The sequence below is a fragment of the Lates calcarifer genome, linkage group LG12 (genome assembly GCF_001640805.2).
Source record: "Lates calcarifer isolate ASB-BC8 linkage group LG12, TLL_Latcal_v3, whole genome shotgun sequence".
Taxonomy (NCBI): domain Eukaryota; kingdom Metazoa; phylum Chordata; class Actinopteri; family Centropomidae; genus Lates; species Lates calcarifer.
The window spans coordinates 11,957,867-11,975,575 of NC_066844.1; the positions used below are offsets into that span (position 1 = coordinate 11,957,867).

Consider the following 17,709-nt stretch of genomic DNA (forward strand, 5'->3'; position numbering starts at 1 on the left):
TTCACATTTTCAGGTCTGGGCCAGAATTTAAGACCTGAGCTACAACCCATTGTTTCTCTGTTGGTCTTCATTAGTTTTGCAAAGACAAAGAAAAATACTTAATAAGAGGCCCCCAGAGAGAGGCGAAATCTGCTGCAAAAATAGTTTATTTAAATATCACAAATTATAACATTCAATAAACCAAGCAACCCTGTGTCGAGTCAAGCGAGAGAGAATAATCTGTCACTGGACATCTATAAATACAGTATATATGATCTATAGGCTTGCTTGTGCAACCATAATCTGAGAACAATACTTTTTAAGCCATCAGCTGGTACATATGTGATGCTAAATCACCTGGGGACAACACTCTCTGCCTGTCCAACTAACATTTTTTTCCAAGACATTGCTACACTGAAAAGATACAATGAACCTAAGCACAGCTGCACAGCAATAATATTAAGTGCCCTATTCCATAAAAAAACAGTTGAGTTCAACACAGGTTACAAATAAAAGTAGGCTAAAGTTCACAGCAGTAGTAGCACTAAAAATACTACCACAACCAATATATTTGATTGAGATGATGTAACACACAATATAAGCTATTTTTGTGACACCACACTCTCTTGTAGAATTGTTCATCTGACATCATAATACATTAGAAAATATACTGACATAGGAAGATGTCATAGTAGTTATGATCAACACAAAACACTTATTTGGGCCCAGGAAACAGACTCCCCATATGAGAAACATCACAGAATCTGTCAAACCATCCTCACTACAGCCTGTTGTACAGTATCACACTGCAATGAGGACAACATCGTGGTCAGTCTGTTGACAAAGGCTACAACAACCCTTATAAGTTACTACAAGACTTTCCTCCCTTTAAAATAACCAGCGCTATCGTCTATTAAGATACTTTTGTTTCCACATCTGGCTTACGCAGTAAATACCCCTAAGGAAAAGAGAAGACCAATGACAATATGGTTTATGAAGTCCTCTGGTGCAGCCTAGTGGCCATTTATTAAAATGATGCTGTTGCTGTGGCACTCCAAAATGTGGTCAGGTGTTTGTTTTAATTTGGGCCTGAGGACTGAAGGGTGCAAACTTAACAACTTAACAATAACAACAATAATAACAATAAACAATAGGGTTATTGTTTATTATTATTGTTATCATTATTATTATATTTACAGGAAAATTAATCACATTTCTGAGAGGCTAAAGGTTTTGTGAAACTTTGCAGATGCATCAGAAGTGGGGTCTTGTGTGTGTGGCAAAATGGCTTGATAACATCCCCCACATTACAATGAAGTAGCCCTGGCCACATGTTTGAACCACATGTATGAAATTTGGTAGGTAGGTGGCTTACGTAACATCCCAGGACTTACAAAAAAGTCTTTTGGAGCCATACCCTGAACCCAAAAGGAAGACTGCTATTTTGATTTTAATATACATTTTTCATATGGCCCTTTTCAGGGCTCATACGAACTCCTCCTGGACACTTAAACAGATTGATTATAAATTTGATCAGTGGAATCTAAAGACGATGATGTTAAAGCTTTCCAGTTTTCATTGAAGGTGGCAGCAGCATGGGAAATTTCAATGTTGTGCCATGAAACAGGAAGTTGTTGTAACTCAGATATTTTGTCGAATCTGCCGCAAACTTCAGTTTGATAAGAATTGTACCCTGAAGATATCTACATGAAAGCGTAGCAAAGCATGTTTAATTCTGTAATCTACTCCTCCTAGTGGATCGATGATATACACTTCGAATGTGGACAGACAGGAATCAAGACCATGATAATGCTTTATTGTGAATATTGTGAGCCTTGGTTGAACAAGCTTGTCATGGCAGTGGCAGAACAGAAAGTAGCTGTAACTGACATAAACATTGTTCAGTCTACCCCAAACTTTACATGTTTGATAAGGGTCCCGCCTGCGTCTTTTGTTTTTCCAACCTACTTTACATGAATCCACGCCCACTTCCGCATACCAAAATCGTCAAAAAAAAAAAAAAAAAATGTCATGTGCACGGGAACGGACCTGGTTTCATCTAAGCAGGTTGGAAAAAAAGATGTTCTATATACTATGTAGAACTATGGTTCTAACCATAGACTGTATAAAGATGCACGTCGTTTCTGGGTCTGAAAAATGTGCTTTAAACCTGCATTCTATTAAATGGCCAGCAGGGGGCGACAAGTCCTCCTTCTCACTTGATTTAATACAAGCAACCTCACGGAGCAGTGTATTTGATGCCATTCACCTGGCTTCGGAGACGGGACACTGCATCAACAACATTCCTATTCTCAAATGGGTTGTTATGAGGATGCCAGAAAACCACGTTCAGTTCAGCTTCCTCTAACCAACCTTATAGATTTTTTTTATTTTCTGTCTGTCATCACAGGTTGAATTTCTTGCCTTTGACTTTGTTTCTTAGGTGATAAAGCAACATTTTTAAAGACAGAATTTAAGAAATATAAAACCAGAATTAAATGCAGTCTGAATGCAGCACAGTCAGAAGTCAGCTAGAAGTGAAATCAGGACCCACCTTTATAATTTGTGATCGGTTTGTTATATTGAATTTTAAACAAACTTACTGTGATAATGGTACTGAATGCATTTTTCATTAAGTACATGTTACTGCTAACTGTTTCTTCAGCAGGAATCTTACAGGACACTTTGGTGAATCTGTGTTTTCAGTGTCATTAAAATGGTTAAGTACATAAGACAATTTTGGGGACAGAACTAACTGACTCTTAATATCTGTCATTTGATCTTCATTGATACCTTTATTGCAAGTTGAGAAGTACATTAATTCAGTAACACCAGATAGATGATGATGATGATGAATGTAATAAATGGACGAACTAAACAATGTAGTGCACAATTTACACTTAACCGTAACTATTAAAAAATTAAAAAATAAAATACAGCTGTGGATCAAGATAAAGTTGTATCCCAGTAACAAATACAATTTACAGAGAAAATGAAAAATAATACATAGCTTACAGTGTGATGTAGAAGTGTAAGACTACCACTTAAACAATGACTATAAATGAGTGTGGCCATAACAGTCTTCAAAAACCTGCAGGTCTTGTCAGTGTTTGCTGGATTGTCACCACCCTTCCACCTGCAGATCTGGGTGGAGACAGACGATGACCTTTATGTCTGGATACTGCAGGTGGAGGTGGTGCAGGTCCTCCATTGTTGCAAAAAGGGTGCAGCTATCTCTAATGATCCAAACCATGGCTGATGTTACCAAATATTATTATGTCATATTATGGGCAGAAAAAAAAAACAAAAGAAACACCACTCTCATTAGATGAGCTCCATACTATTATCTGAAACTACATTATTCCAGGAAATTTCCTTACAACCTTTAAATATAGTCTGTTATTAGCTGATAGCTAGCTAACTTTAATTAACAAAATTGACCTGTTATCTGCTGTAATTTAGTAATCACAAAGTTAGGTAATGTATACTTAACTTAAACAATGTAACTACAATATTTTTAACACTTAGCAATAAAATTTACCTAAAATTATGGAAGCTAACTTAGTTAGCAACTTAGCACGGCGAAGCTGTGAATCCGGTGCTATCAGGTTGCCGGTGTAGGTGGGCGGGTAAAGTGTTCTCATGCTCCCCGTCGGACCCGCTCTCTCCAGCTCCGCCCTTTACCTAAATATGGTTACTTCCGGTTTTTTGGTTGCAAAAAAAAACGAAGATGGCGACGGCCAATTTCCAAACTCACATAGCTTAGATAGCTTCAAAACAGCAGTTCATAAACCAATGGATGACGTCACGATGGCTACGTCCATCTTTATATACAGCCTATGGTTCTAACCCAGTTTAGATGAATCCACGCCCACTTCCATAAAACGAAAGCCTCAGTGAAATGGGCGTGTACGGAAATGGACATGGTTTCATATAAATAGGGTTGGAAAATCTGCTGTGTCCAGAAAGACTCACTCATTTCCTACCGTTTACTCCCATATAAGGAATTCAATGTAGTGGACTATATAGTGGGCTCATCTGTGAAATGTTAAAACACTTTTGGACACTACTCGGGTTGTTTTCGCTGCGCCGTTAATGTTGGCTGGTAAAGATCTGTAGTAAATATTTTCAGTTTGCCGCTGCCTTCTATTAAATTAAATGTGAGACTTGATGAATTTGTTGCTCTGCATTGAAACTTTTATTCTTTTATTTTCTAATCTGTAAGCTCCTCAATAACTATATTTAACTGTACTTACATGTCCCTTTATGTGTTAATTTACACTTTGTCTTGATGCTTTTCAAGTTTTATGTAAAAAGCACTTTGAAATGGCTTGTTGTTGAAACGTGCTGCACAAATACACTTGCCTCGCGGCCGTTTGACTCTATGTACTCTCGTCTGTCTGCCGTGTTTCCCTCTCTCACAGCGCGAATGCAATGCATGACGGGATATATTGCTTGGTTATTGGTGATTAGTCTGGTTTTTCACATGGAGGTATTATAAGAACTGGATACGGCCTTGTAGCCATTTTTTTCCAGTGGCCACTCGCGGTACTGCAACGAAAAATACCATGCGGCCCAAAAAGCATTTTCTCCATAGGCCACCAGCTGTAAGCACAATCAATTAGCACTCTTACTATTTAACATTTTTAAGCCATGAAGTTTTAACTCACACTATGCACGGTCATGTTGTGTCTTGGAAACTAGGATCCTTGCTAGTTTACAGTGGATGCTGTGTGACGTATAAAATTAAAGGTAAAACTGAATGAATGACTCAAAGCCGAGCCTTCATTTTCACACAGTATGATATTTGGATTTTGTGGTTTAGCATTGCATTTATCAGTCACTCGTCAGCCTTTGTTCTTGAACGCAATTTTTTAAAAATCAGTATATTAGCCTCGTAAGAATGACTGGTAAGACACTGTAGGTGACTTTTTCATAGCTCCTAACTTAAGTTTTTTTTCTGGGTATTTTAAATTCGTAAGTCATTTACCATATGTGATAGTTTATGTGATCTGTGTGTGCTTGCTGTGTCTTATCTTTTTATATACAGCCTATGGTCTTATCCACCGATGACTGAAGTTCATTAAACCTGTCCGTCTGGAACAATCACATTTATTTATTTATTCAAGGCTTAAACTGTCTCAGTGTGATAAATCCTCATCATGTAGTAGATCACGGATGGAGCTGGTCGTGGTGATGAAGCGGGACCTGCCATACCTCAACCTGAAGTTCTCAGGAATGTTGATCATGTTCTCCTTCCATCACGCACAGCCACCAGTGGACGACAGTTACATAAATCTAGTGAAAAAAGTATATTTGAGATCCTTAAACCCACTATCAGGGGCAATAAAGCTGCTGTAACTAACTACAGTAGCCGTTACAGGAGTATGCTCATTAGCTTGGCTATTACAAATTACATGTGGCTCATGTCTAGTTTGTCAGAAAACAGTCACAAATTAAAGAGCTTCACCCTCAGATATTTGCACTTATTTTCATTTTTAAAATATTAATTACAATTATTAAACTATTAAACACAATTTAATAGTGTCTTAAAATAAATACATAATAATATTTAATCTAATTTATTTATCCTGACTGTAGCTTTGGAGAACAGTGAAACAATGAACAGAAGTGTAAGTAATAACACTAATTAAAATTAACTATTAACTAGCACTGCACATATGAATATGCCTTTTAATATAAAAAGTTTTTTAAAAATGTGTAAAATCTTAGTGATAACTTTACCTGCCAAGTCATAGTTGTATGTCACATACAGAATCACTCTCTCATTTCAAAAAATGGCCCAAACAAATTCAATTAATGCTCAACACAAATGAATCATGATATTAACGATTTCAGTGTTTAATACTATCTTACTTTATAGATTACGTTCATTGTTGGTTGCTGTTGTCATATGCACAAGTTACATCCATGGTTTAAAGCCAGTCCCGTTTAAGTTTTATTATACATCCATGAAGCCCCCTAGCATAGCACTCACGAACGAGCTGCGCCAGGACGCGGTTTGCTCGTTCTCGTAACCCAGAGGCATGACGGGAGTAATACTACTGCTCATATTCAGTGGGCCACATTACGCGGAAGTACACCCGGAAGCCAGAAACTTTTTTTGCCGTATGTGCCAGGCGAGCTACTCTGATAGGACTGAATGGCTGCCAATTTCAATCCATTATCCAGGTCTCATGACACATCGATGTAAAACATCTTTGGTTTTTCACTACTTTTCACGATGCACTGTGGGATACTTTGAGTCCACTATATAGGGTGTAATAATTCTCACTATACAGTCAGACAGCACTACAAACTGGCAAAATGGCACTAGTGCACATAGTGAGTAAGGGGTAAGGAATGAGTGAGTGATTTCGGACACAAACATTGTCTATGGTTGGAACGTCGTCTGAGACCACAGCCACTTCCATATAACAAAAGCCTCATTGAAATGGGCGTGTATAGAAATGGGCATACTTTCATTTAAAGTGGATTGGAACATCGTTTTCCAACCTGTTCAGATGAAACCACGCCCATTTCCATACAACAAGCCAGAAATGGATGCCTCGACAGCTGCGGTCCAATAGTCAAAATAGTCACCTTTCCTACCACTTTTTCTTGACCTCAATGGATAACGTTGTGAAGTCAAGGAAAGATGCAAATGAGACCTGATAAGGAATTAAACCAACTTCATTTATAACATGTAGAAGACATGTACAGTGACAAACTCGGCGCTGTAGGCTACAATTGTGCGACTGGTCCTGAGTAACTTAAATTCAGACAGAAATGTATGGTTTCCTGGTATAGGTGCTTGTACATTTTTTATACGTTTGTTAAGTAGAGAAAATTATTTTTTTGAGGGTGTAAGGATTTTCAGAAGTTTTAGAACATTAAGCAGGTGCTCTGTTGTGTTTACATGTTCGTGGATCTGCCGCGGTGTAACTATGCTCTAAACGCTGCAGTTGCAAGGAATTATTGGATGGCATTCTTTCTTTTCCTTTCATAAAGGAAGGTCCAGTGAATCCTATCCTAAAATAGATAAGATAGGAAGCACCTCTCCTAAACAGAATTGAACCAGCACTTATCATGGCTGCCCCTGAGATACTTCCGGATCATCTCGCTCAGTTAGGAATCTTCCTAATCAAAAAGGACTACTGGACAGCAGCCCTGTTGTCATATGGAAACCGCACTCACACAGTTTCACAAAGACGGCCACAGTAGCTTGGAAAACACCTATTTGGGCATTGAAGTTGATGAATTTACCAAGTGTACTTTGCCAGATTGCAGCTGTTGAGGCTTTCCATATGGAAGTGGGTGTCGTTTAATTTAAATTAGGTTGGAAAATGCTGGACATGTCCCGGCCTGATGAGAAAAACCAAGCCATTAAATCCAAAGAAAACTTAATGTAGACTATTTAGCTCAGTGATCTGCTCATATCAACTGTATAATCTTCCTCATGTCCGAATGAAATTACATGTTAGATGGATTCCTCTTTGGTAGATTATGGTTAGACTTTACCTGGACTGAGACATTTACATCAATTATATCAATTCCCAATATTTAAATGGTCCTTCAGAGTCAGCATGATCATTGATATTAACCATATTCATTTAATTGGAATGTAGATAATCAGATTTTCTTTTCTTTGTTGCTCTCAATGACTGAGGTAATAAAAAGAAATTGCTTATGCCTAGGGTTGCAAAGGTTGAAAATTTTCTGGTACATTTTAATTTTATGATTGATGCTGGATAAATGAACAGAAAGAGGCTAGATGAACTCTCCCCAATCAGCTGCTGAACTATAAAAACTATAACCTACAGTATTGTGTGAACAGAAAACTGACAGAAGGCAGAATAAACAGTATCCCAGTTGAACTAACACCATGGTAGCTAGCCTCTAAAATTCAATTTTCATTTATATGGTGCCAAATCACGACAGAAGTTATCTCAGGGCACTTGTCATATTCAGCAGGATCAAGATTGTATGATTGATATTTTCAAATAGAGACCCAACAGTTCCCACCATGAGCAGCACTAGGTGATGCTGGCAAGGAAAAACTTCCTTTGAAACCTCAAGCTGAACCACACCCAAATTGTCAGTGAAATTGTGTTAATTAGCTTTCATTTAGCATATCTAATTAGTGGCTAGCTACTGTATAAACATGTTTTGATTTACTTCTTGCTAGTTAAACTTTAATACCACGGATCAAATACATTTATGTCAGCAATATCATCAAAACTTAGTTGACTGGATGTAGTCCGTTGGCTCAGATGCAGTAGTGTGGCTTCAATAGTCCTGCTGTAGTGACAGGATTCTAGAAATGATGCATGTGATGGAGGAATCCACAGTGCAGGGAAGAAATTCAACCAAGGTTATGTTGTAAGATGTTTTTTTCCAACTATATTTAAGTTCCCCATAACAGGCTAACCTGCAATTTACCAAATTTCACATGGAAATTTTTCAATTTACAACCCTAAATTTTACAACCCTAGTTATGCCTTGATTCATTTGCCTAGGAAATTTGATGTAAAAGTGACATTTTCTTGTCATCTTTATGTCTTACATATAGTCCAATTCTTTCAAAGGTATTTTAACATACCTATAATCTTATCACCCTTGGTTTAAATTAGACTGGTTTACAGGCTGGATAGTTTGCTGATAAAGACAGTGAGATGTGATGTGAAGTTACAACTCAAAGTTAGTGAGTAAAATACTGGGTACAGATTATTTTGTCACATGCAAGTTTTATACAAATACTTGTACAAGACACACATGAACCCCTATGCTGTAGTTAGTACATTCCCATTTTCACATACCACTGAAAGAAATCACCCACTGAGACAAAAATGGCATCCGAGTGAACTGAGATGTCTCATTGAGATGCAGGAGCAAAAAAACAAACAAACAAACAAAAACAAAACAAACACCTGGTCACCAGAGTAAGAATTACAGTGATCTGTGGAGAATAGGTGCACTATCAGCACACATACCCTGACCAGGTGCAGAATTATTGCTCTCACACAATGAAGACATTGGAAAAGACTGTGATTTACTGTATAGGAGCTGATAGGTCTGTGTCAGTATGTTGCATATTGTTATTTTTCCCAACAGGCCCTGGGCTCCATGGATAAATTACAAAATCAGCCCACTGGACAGGCGCAGGAAACCATGGGGGGTTAAGCTAGAGCCTCTCTATGGCTATACAGAATCAAAGAGCTCAGTCAATCATGTAAATAACAGTGCTCCAAAAACATATTCTGAAAAGCTATATTAAAAGCTAAAATAACCTATGCACTGACACAACTTCCTACAACAACGTCATACCTTCAAAGGAAATGTTTTTGAAGTGGTTTTCTGTGCAACATGAAGGCCCTTTGCTCTGTTCTGCATTGAACAAAGGCCTTCTGCTGAGAGAAATCAAGACAGACTATAACTACATTGTCACCAATCCAAACATCTAATTCTAATGTGGCAGTGTGGGGGTATGATTGAAGTTGCAGAGTAGACTGCAATATTCTGCATGGTAAACAACATGCATTGTGTGATAGTGTGATTTATACTGTATATTAGAACAGTGTGGTTTATTCACTGAGTTCATGTGTGCCAGAATCTACATCTACAGTAGCTAACACGAATGCACTCTATTACAATAAATCCTGCAATATATCCTCTCTTCAATTATGTGGTCATTTTGGAAGCTGTTGTTGAATTGTATTGCATTATATAGATTGGAGGATGCTTTGCTTTATACAGATACAGTGTTTCTCCACCCCATTTATATCAGTGAGGGTGGGTTGGAAACTCTTCTCTGTATAAAGCAATGCATCCTCCAAAATTTTACATTTGAATCAACACCTCAAAACATTTCAGTGAAAACTGAAAATTACAAACTTCATCAAGGTAGGATTGTTGTATTAGACTGCATAGTTTTCAACCAAATATACAGGATACGTTTCTGTAATAAGAAAATATATAGACATTAAAACATTTTGCAGTTGGTGGTACATAGTATGCAGAGTGTGAAATTACACATACTGTGATTTGGATATTTTCACACCCCTTATTTACAGACAAATGGTGGATACAGTGGCAGATAAGTATTCTCCTTGCAGTTTCAGAGGTGACCACCAGAGGGAGATACGTTCCAACAATGTCAGGTAATCCACCCGGAGTTGATAGCAGGGTTCAGACAACAAATACATTTGAGCGATTTAAGCAAATTCCGTGTTACTGGTGTATCATTCTTTGAGCAGGTGCAAATATATGACCAATAACAACTCATTAGCATATTAGACTTTGACCTCAAACGTTTTTTGGTTTGTTTGTTTTGTGTACTTTTAGTTTTTCTCCGAAACCTAACTTTGTTCAAGTTGTTACACAATACACATTCTCTTGAAGGAGTAATGTTGTTACATACTTTACAAAACATGCCCAGATTCAAGACCGCACTTACCATTAATGGATACTCTATTGTCTAATGTATCATGAGTTATCACAACAATTTGCAATTTTGAACAAAATTGCATAATGCTGTAATTCTCTTGTTTCTCCAGTTATTTTAAGACTGTGCCTTTTTGCTAGAGTTGATGTAAAATGTACATTTTGCTCTTTTTTCTGCAGTATTGTAAAACTGCAGTATTCTTCTCAGTTGACATATCTTGCCAACTCTCTTATGCAATTTTCTGCTGCTTTGGATGTACATGTTTTTTTTTTGTTTGTTTTTTTTTAATTTTTTTTTTTTTAGGTCATTTAGTTTCAAACACATATGTGTTAATCTGAAGACTGAGTAAGGTATATTGAACCTGACAGATTTACTGGTTTGTGGTCCTCTAAACTGTGTTACTATCTCCCATTTATTTGTCACATCATCTCCTGCCCCTGTAGTTTGTTGAATATCGTAACATATTTTAAAGAAATTGTTAAAATAAAATACTATTTAAAAAGTGAAAAACTCAAAGCACCCAAATTGATTTAAGAAGGCTAGGGCTTTTCTCAAAGTAGCCCTGAGACATGCTAAAAATATGCTGTTGGAGATATTTCACAAATTCTGAGCCAAATAACCGCAAAGGAAAAATCCCTTTGGTGCTCTGGAGTGGGTTTTTTGGCTTCTAGAATTATATCTTTCCCTTTGTCCTGCCTTAGTGGTTTCACTCGTCCTGACAGCCTGAAGTGAAACACTGATACAGATCAGCTGCTGGTCTGATTAGTCTGTAATAATTTTGTATCATTTGTATGTATATACAACACTTTGGCAATACATCTTAATTGCATCATAGTACATCACTCTGGGATGGCAGAGACAACAGTAAAACAGCATACTAATTTCTTGATCACTAAACTTCAAACTCCTGTGTGGAAATACAGACCTACAATCAAATGCAACCTAACACACATGTTAAGCATGCAGTTCTCTAATATCTGCATTATCAAAAGAACCGGAAAAAATCACTGAAGAATAAAAACGTACTGATAACTTCAAAGACTTCTTTTTAAAATTTTGACCTCACCTTCTAACCTGAGCTTCCTGTGTTGCGCTAATTGCTCCACAACATCATCATCAGTCTAATGCTCTAGAAGTTGCAAAATCGCCTGCAGGGCATTTAAAATGTCCGTCCTTTTAGGTCCTTATTTCCTTCCCTTTTGCATATAAATCCATGCAGGACAAGAGTGGCTTTGCATGTAACTTCAGCTGAATGAAAGCAGCGAGCAGACAAACCAGACAAACCCCGAGAAGAGGTGGAGCTATCACGAGGCTCATAAAACCCAAAGCTTATTCCTCGACTCACTGCCAAGGTGACGCGCTGCGTAGCTGACAAATAGCCCCAAGCTCCGCGCCTTTCACACAGGGAGTGGGCATGAACACAGTCGGGTTCGGGAGTTTTTGGTCAAACGTTTGCTCTCAGTTCCAGATTTCTTCTCCAAGAAGAGCCAAAATTGATCTGAACGCGTAAGGACACGCAGAGTCTCTGAGAACTATACCTGTACTTGATATTTTGCTTGCTCCATAACCTGAGGATAACTTTGATCCATAGTATTCCACTCAGTATCTCCGGACTATAAAACCACCACAGAGGGAATATGACAGCTAGCCTGGGCCACTAAAAGAGTAATAATCGGTGTGAGCGCTTGGTGTCTGTTGAAGTGACCGCACAGCCAGATTATGCAGCATCCTTTGGACATGGGGGCGCATTACTATCCGCCGGAAGTTCATCCCGACCACAGAACTCATCGTTACCGGAGTTTCATGATCGAGGAAATCCTGACCGATCACTCGGAGCACAAAGCGTCGGCTCCAGCTGGGGAGCTCCTCAAATTCGGGGTACAAGCTTTGCTGTCCGCCCGGCCGTTCCATAACCAACTGGGTAAGAGAGGCGGCTGTGAAGAGATAAATGAGTTACAGCGTCAGTGTGACTGGTTTCATGCTCCAAAGATGTAGCTTCTGATAATATTTAGTAATGTAATAGATTATGATTATTGTCGGTATAATGATTTTCTGATACACGTAAATTGCGCGTGAAGTGAAGTGAAACAGTGAGTGTATTGTGGTTGATAAAACATCTTTCCCGGGAAGATATGCAATGTTGTTTTTGGGACTCGAGTAACAAATTAAATAGCTGACATTATCCATTACATATTTCAATTAGAAGAAATAATTGGGCTACATTCAGTTGTATTGTATTCATCATTTTATTTGTATTAACAAAAATACTCCACGGTTTAAAACAGATTCAGTATGCGTTGTCAAAGTTTTTAAAGCGCGTGTGCGTAAAATTTGGAGTGGCTGATGGGCTTCCCCAAGCTCCTCTGATAAAAAGGAAAAAAACTTTCACGAATTGGAGATATTACAATATTTACCCACATTCTAGTGTAAAAAAATGTTTATGTGTTCAAAGTTTGTTTATACATGCAAAATGCACCTTGTTGCGCATTGGCCTTTCTGCCATATGACTAACCAAATTTACAGAACAAGAAGTACCGCTGAAATGAATGGAGAAATGAATTGTGTGTCTGCTTTTCAGCTATAATTCCAGGTGTTTAGATATAGATGACTTTTGACATCTATTCCAATTTCTGGGAAAAGGCCTGATACTATCCATCCGGCTTTCATTTGTTTAATGATGACTCAAATCATGTTACAGTCCAACCCCTGGATTATATTAGAATTAAAGACGCAAACTTGAATCTGCCTCCGATTAGATTTTTAATAGAACATGGTAATAAATGTAGGCACAAAGAGCACAGCATTAATAATAACACCACAATTAAGATTTCTTATTCTAACATTTATTCTCACGTCTGTCAAATTGATGAGGCCCCATTGTTGTTGCTGTTCGATATCAATGTTTAGCATGACTGCACAGTCATATTTATTTGAAATGCAACATTAAATTCCTCTCATATTCTGTCATCTGCAGCTGAATGATTGTGGATCCGTGTAGCAACAACGTCCTGAACTCTGAGCTGATACATCTCATATTCGACATACAGTTTAAGTAAAATAAAATTACATTTCATGTGCAGGGAGCTACATTACTGATTTACTGAATTTATCTACTCGGCTAACCCAAACGACCATAAGCCGGTTTCCAAAACAAATCCCCTTCCATGTGTGTCTTTGTTGCTTCTCGGTTTCTTCAGTGCTAAAAGCCGACCAGACGAGCCTCCTTAAGTTTCCCATGTCCCCGCTGTCCTGCTCTCTGGGCTCTCCGCTCGGTCCCCCGCTACTGTCCGCGGCTCCGGGCCTGCAGGTCGGCGCGGCATCCCACCACCTGCCGCTGGACCTGCACCTCCGCGGGAAGCTGGAGCACGGAGCCGACGGAGCCTGCAGCAAAACAAAGAAGGGCCGCCGGAGCCGCACCGTGTTCACTGAGCTGCAGCTCATGGGCCTGGAGAAGCGCTTCGAAAAGCAGAAGTATCTCTCTACGCCTGACAGGTGCGTTTACGAAGCAGGACTACAGACAGAATTTTAGAAATGCCAGAAAACCCCAACCCCTGTTTTTAAAATGAGGCTACTTGGATTTATTCAATAAAAAAGATAAATAATTATAGGCTACCGTCTGTAAATGTAATTCTTCATACAAAGCCTTTTCTGCAGCAGTAATGCATTACTATATTCGTTATATTATACATACAGCGGGTTATACAAATAGTATAAACATACTGGGAACAGCTATGAGAAAACAACCATTGGTATGGTTTTCACCATAGACTATAAACGTCGTCTATGTTTCACACACACACATATACACACGCAAAATAAAAATAAAAAAAATACGACAAACACGGAGAACATGACCTCATTGTTTTCAGTGATAGCTTAGCCTTGATGGCAGGTGATATTTTCATCTAAATGCATAGTGAAATTGTTGCGTCTCGCAACTGGTAACACTATCCGCTTTAGGTTAATGCTGCTATGACTTGAATGTGGCAGTTTATTATGCAGAACAACTGACAAGATTTGATTATTTGCCCATACAGAAAAAATGAGCTTTTGTTGGCAAAACACTGAACTAATTTGATCTTGAACTGTAGTCTGAAAGATTTAATTTTATTGATTTATTTGTTCCTTACAGAATAGACCTGGCGGAGTCTTTGGGTCTCAGTCAATTGCAAGTGAAAACATGGTACCAGAACAGAAGGATGAAGTGGAAGAAAATTGTAAGTAATTCTTCATATTCCATATTCTTGTGATGATGGTGATAACCACTATGATGATAAAGAGGATGATGATGATGTCATGGCAGTGGTTAACACGAAACAATAAGAATTATTTCTGTGCTGTCTTATTTCATTGCATGTTGGTGGGAAATGTAGTTCAGTGAAATGAATTAGCTCTGACTTTAAATGAGATGTATGCTGGATCCTGCCTGCATAAGGGCCAATTTACATCAACATCTGTGTCACTCAGTTTACCCTTCTCATTTCCACATAAGATAGTTCACCATCTTTTCATTTCTTTTTATGACATTTGCCCTATATGCTTGTCACTAAAACATTTTGTAATTTTTTTTGTCTCTGTTGGTATGTCACATTGTGATGGTTACTGATTCGAAGTTGTGTGATGTAATCTATCACAGTTTGTAGCTGGACCTAAACCTGGGTTTATGCTTCTGTTCAACCTGCAGGTGTTACAGGGAGGAGGCCTGGAGTCACCAACTAAACCAAAAGGCCGTCCAAAGAAGAACTCCATCCCCAGCAGTGAGCAGCTCTCTGAACAAGAAAGATCTGTGGCTGATGCTGACCGTCACTCTGAAGGCTCAAGCTCTCACTTAGAAAACACTCAGGAGGAATGACCTAGCCGAAGCCTGCAGATACTCTGACTATAAATGCAGGTCCTCTTCGACACTTAGAGTGCATCTTTTGGATGGGACCAGACTCCATGATGGAGATGTTTGCTAATGCTCCTCATGCAAACCAAAGACTTGCAGGCCCTGCCGAAACTGTACAAGGCAACATCTTCTAACAGCCATATTTTTGTCATAGCCCTACCATACTTCTCCTCATGGTGAACTTGCTGCTGTTGAAGATGGAACTCAAACCTTTGCAGTAGGTCTACCCTTTATATTCTAAGGATCCGCTCTCACTCATCTGTTTTGCATTCCTGTGTAACTTTGCTATGTTTAATTATTAAATATATTTTCACTAATACTGTTCTCTGTTTATACTAAGGGCCACAGGCTTATAATAAGCTTTTAATCCAGTGTGTGCTCAGTACAAGTTAATATGATGATATCTTACAGGCTCATCAGTCACATACAGACATGTTGACATGGCTCAGGGCCTAATATGGTTACATACTTTCACAGTAAGCAAATGCCTCATTGATTCCTGATACATTGTTGGTGGAAGTCATATACCACAAATGCAAAAAAAAAAAAAAAAAAAAAAAAAATACATTTACTACTACTACATTTTTATATTGTGTATTGTGTATGAGGAAAATCATCAGGCCAGCTAGTTTCCTAGTTTAGTGTTAGGAGTCACACTCTTCTTGTTAAGATGTGGACTCACTACTGCTGAAGGTTATCTTGTGTAAAAGAAAGGAAGTGATGCTGACTCCTCTGAGGGACTAATGAAAAAAAGCAAAGAAACTCTTGGCCTTATTTTCTCTCTTTTGCTAAATTTTTCTACTTCTATATGAATATGCACACAAGGTGTTATATCAGGCCTATTTGTTTTATTATTTTGGAAAGGGCCAAAAGCCAATATTCTTAGTGGCTGTGTGTTTGTGCTGTGGCAGTGACCTGATACCTCCTGTTTTTATTTTATCTATTTATACAGATTTTTGTCTTGTACTGTTACAGGATTTAGATTTTTCATTTTTTTGACTAGTAGTTATGACATTTCCTGAAAGCTCTGGTGGGATTTTAGCAGCATATTCAAGTCTGTGCTTTGTCTCTTAATGCAGTTGTTAAGGAGTGCCGGATTGAGATGGTTCAAAACACTGGATAGTAAAGATTTTAATTCATTTTAATTAATTAATTAATTAAAATGTTTATCTAACGTTTCTTTTGGTAACATTTAACTGAGAATCCGGCATTTTATGCATCCTAATCGAATGATTGCTTAAATCCAGCTGTGACCGACACCTCGGCTTTCAATGTATTTATCAATATCTACAGCCAGTTCTATGTCATATACATGAAACATTATTTGTTTATCAGTTTTTTTTTCAGTTCGCTCTCATCTCACTCAAGTATTTTACTAACAGCTTTTACACTGTTGTAAAAGTGTAATTACTTAAACTTGACTACGTTCTATTTTATTTCATGCAAATGAGAGTAGAGGGTAAAATAAAGAGCCCAGTCTGGCTGTAGCCTAGATTTACCTATATGTCAAACATTTTTAACGGAACTATCAGATATATATATCCATTTTTTAAGCAACCAGCCAGATGTGTGGGGCATGTTTATCTTTGTGCATGCATGTGTATTTCCCCAGAAATCCGACGCTTTACATTTTTATTCGGTATCAAGCCATCAAGCCTCAGATAACAGCCTATGAAATCAACACAAACAGAAGCTACCACATTCAAATGAACGCATAATGTTGACTGACAACCACCGACGCCTCCTCTAACCTTTGATGACTTGTCATATTCAAATGATCCAGTCTGTGTGTGGGTCTGGACCACAAAGCTCAAATACGATGTTGAAATACGAGTTTGTAGGCTGAGCTTTAATGGACACTGATCAGAGTCAAGAACAGGAGCATTTTTCCTCTTAAAGACTGTAGTTGCTGTCGGAGGATGACACTCTCCTAACAAACACATCATTGCAAGATTTGGTTTCTGATTCAACAAGGACTCAAAATACGTCAAACGGAAAGGTAATTTTTGCATGCTTTAAAAAATCTATATTTTACACAAGTTATAAGAATGTTGCTACATTATAACATTATTTTTTCGGGTCATATTTTATTTATTGGATATCCCACCATATCCCTTAGGCTATCCTTTTAAGACAAAAAAAAAAAAAAAAAAAAAAAAAAAAAAAAATCATGAGGCCCATTGTCTTGACAATATAAGTCAGTATAGGTGCAGATATGAGAACATTAAAATAAGATCCCATTAGTGTGCCGGTCCCACTGGTGTTACAGGTCCACTGTTTAAAAAGTATTAAGCAGGATAAAGTCCTGAATGTGTGGGACCCCGGGGGAGTATTACAAATTTGGTTAACCTTTCCTTTCATGTGAATATAATGCAAAGCAGCTTTAACCAAGTTCGAT

General features: G+C 38.0%; 1 protein-coding gene across 1 annotated transcript; it reads left to right on the top strand.

Annotated features, from left to right (window-relative positions):
* The first annotated feature begins 11,471 nt into the window (after positions 1-11,471).
* Positions 11,472-15,628, top strand: barx1 (BARX homeobox 1). Its single transcript, XM_018681481.2, has 4 exons — positions 11,472-12,344; positions 13,621-13,915; positions 14,556-14,640; positions 15,108-15,628. Exons 1-4 carry the CDS (start codon positions 12,143-12,145, stop codon positions 15,273-15,275), a joined length of 750 nt encoding a protein of 249 aa, XP_018536997.1. The 5' UTR covers positions 11,472-12,142; the 3' UTR covers positions 15,276-15,628.
* Positions 15,629-17,709: the final 2,081 nt, after the last annotated feature.

Coding starts and splice junctions, on each gene's coding strand:
- barx1 (XM_018681481.2), top strand. CDS start 12,143: ATGCAGCATCCTTTGGACATGGGGGCGCATTACTATCCGCCGGAAGTT. Junction 12,345..13,620: donor GCCGTTCCATAACCAACTGG/GTAAGAGAGGCG, acceptor CGGTTTCTTCAG/TGCTAAAAGCCGACCAGACG. Junction 14,641..15,107: donor GGATGAAGTGGAAGAAAATT/GTAAGTAATTCT, acceptor TTCAACCTGCAG/GTGTTACAGGGAGGAGGCCT.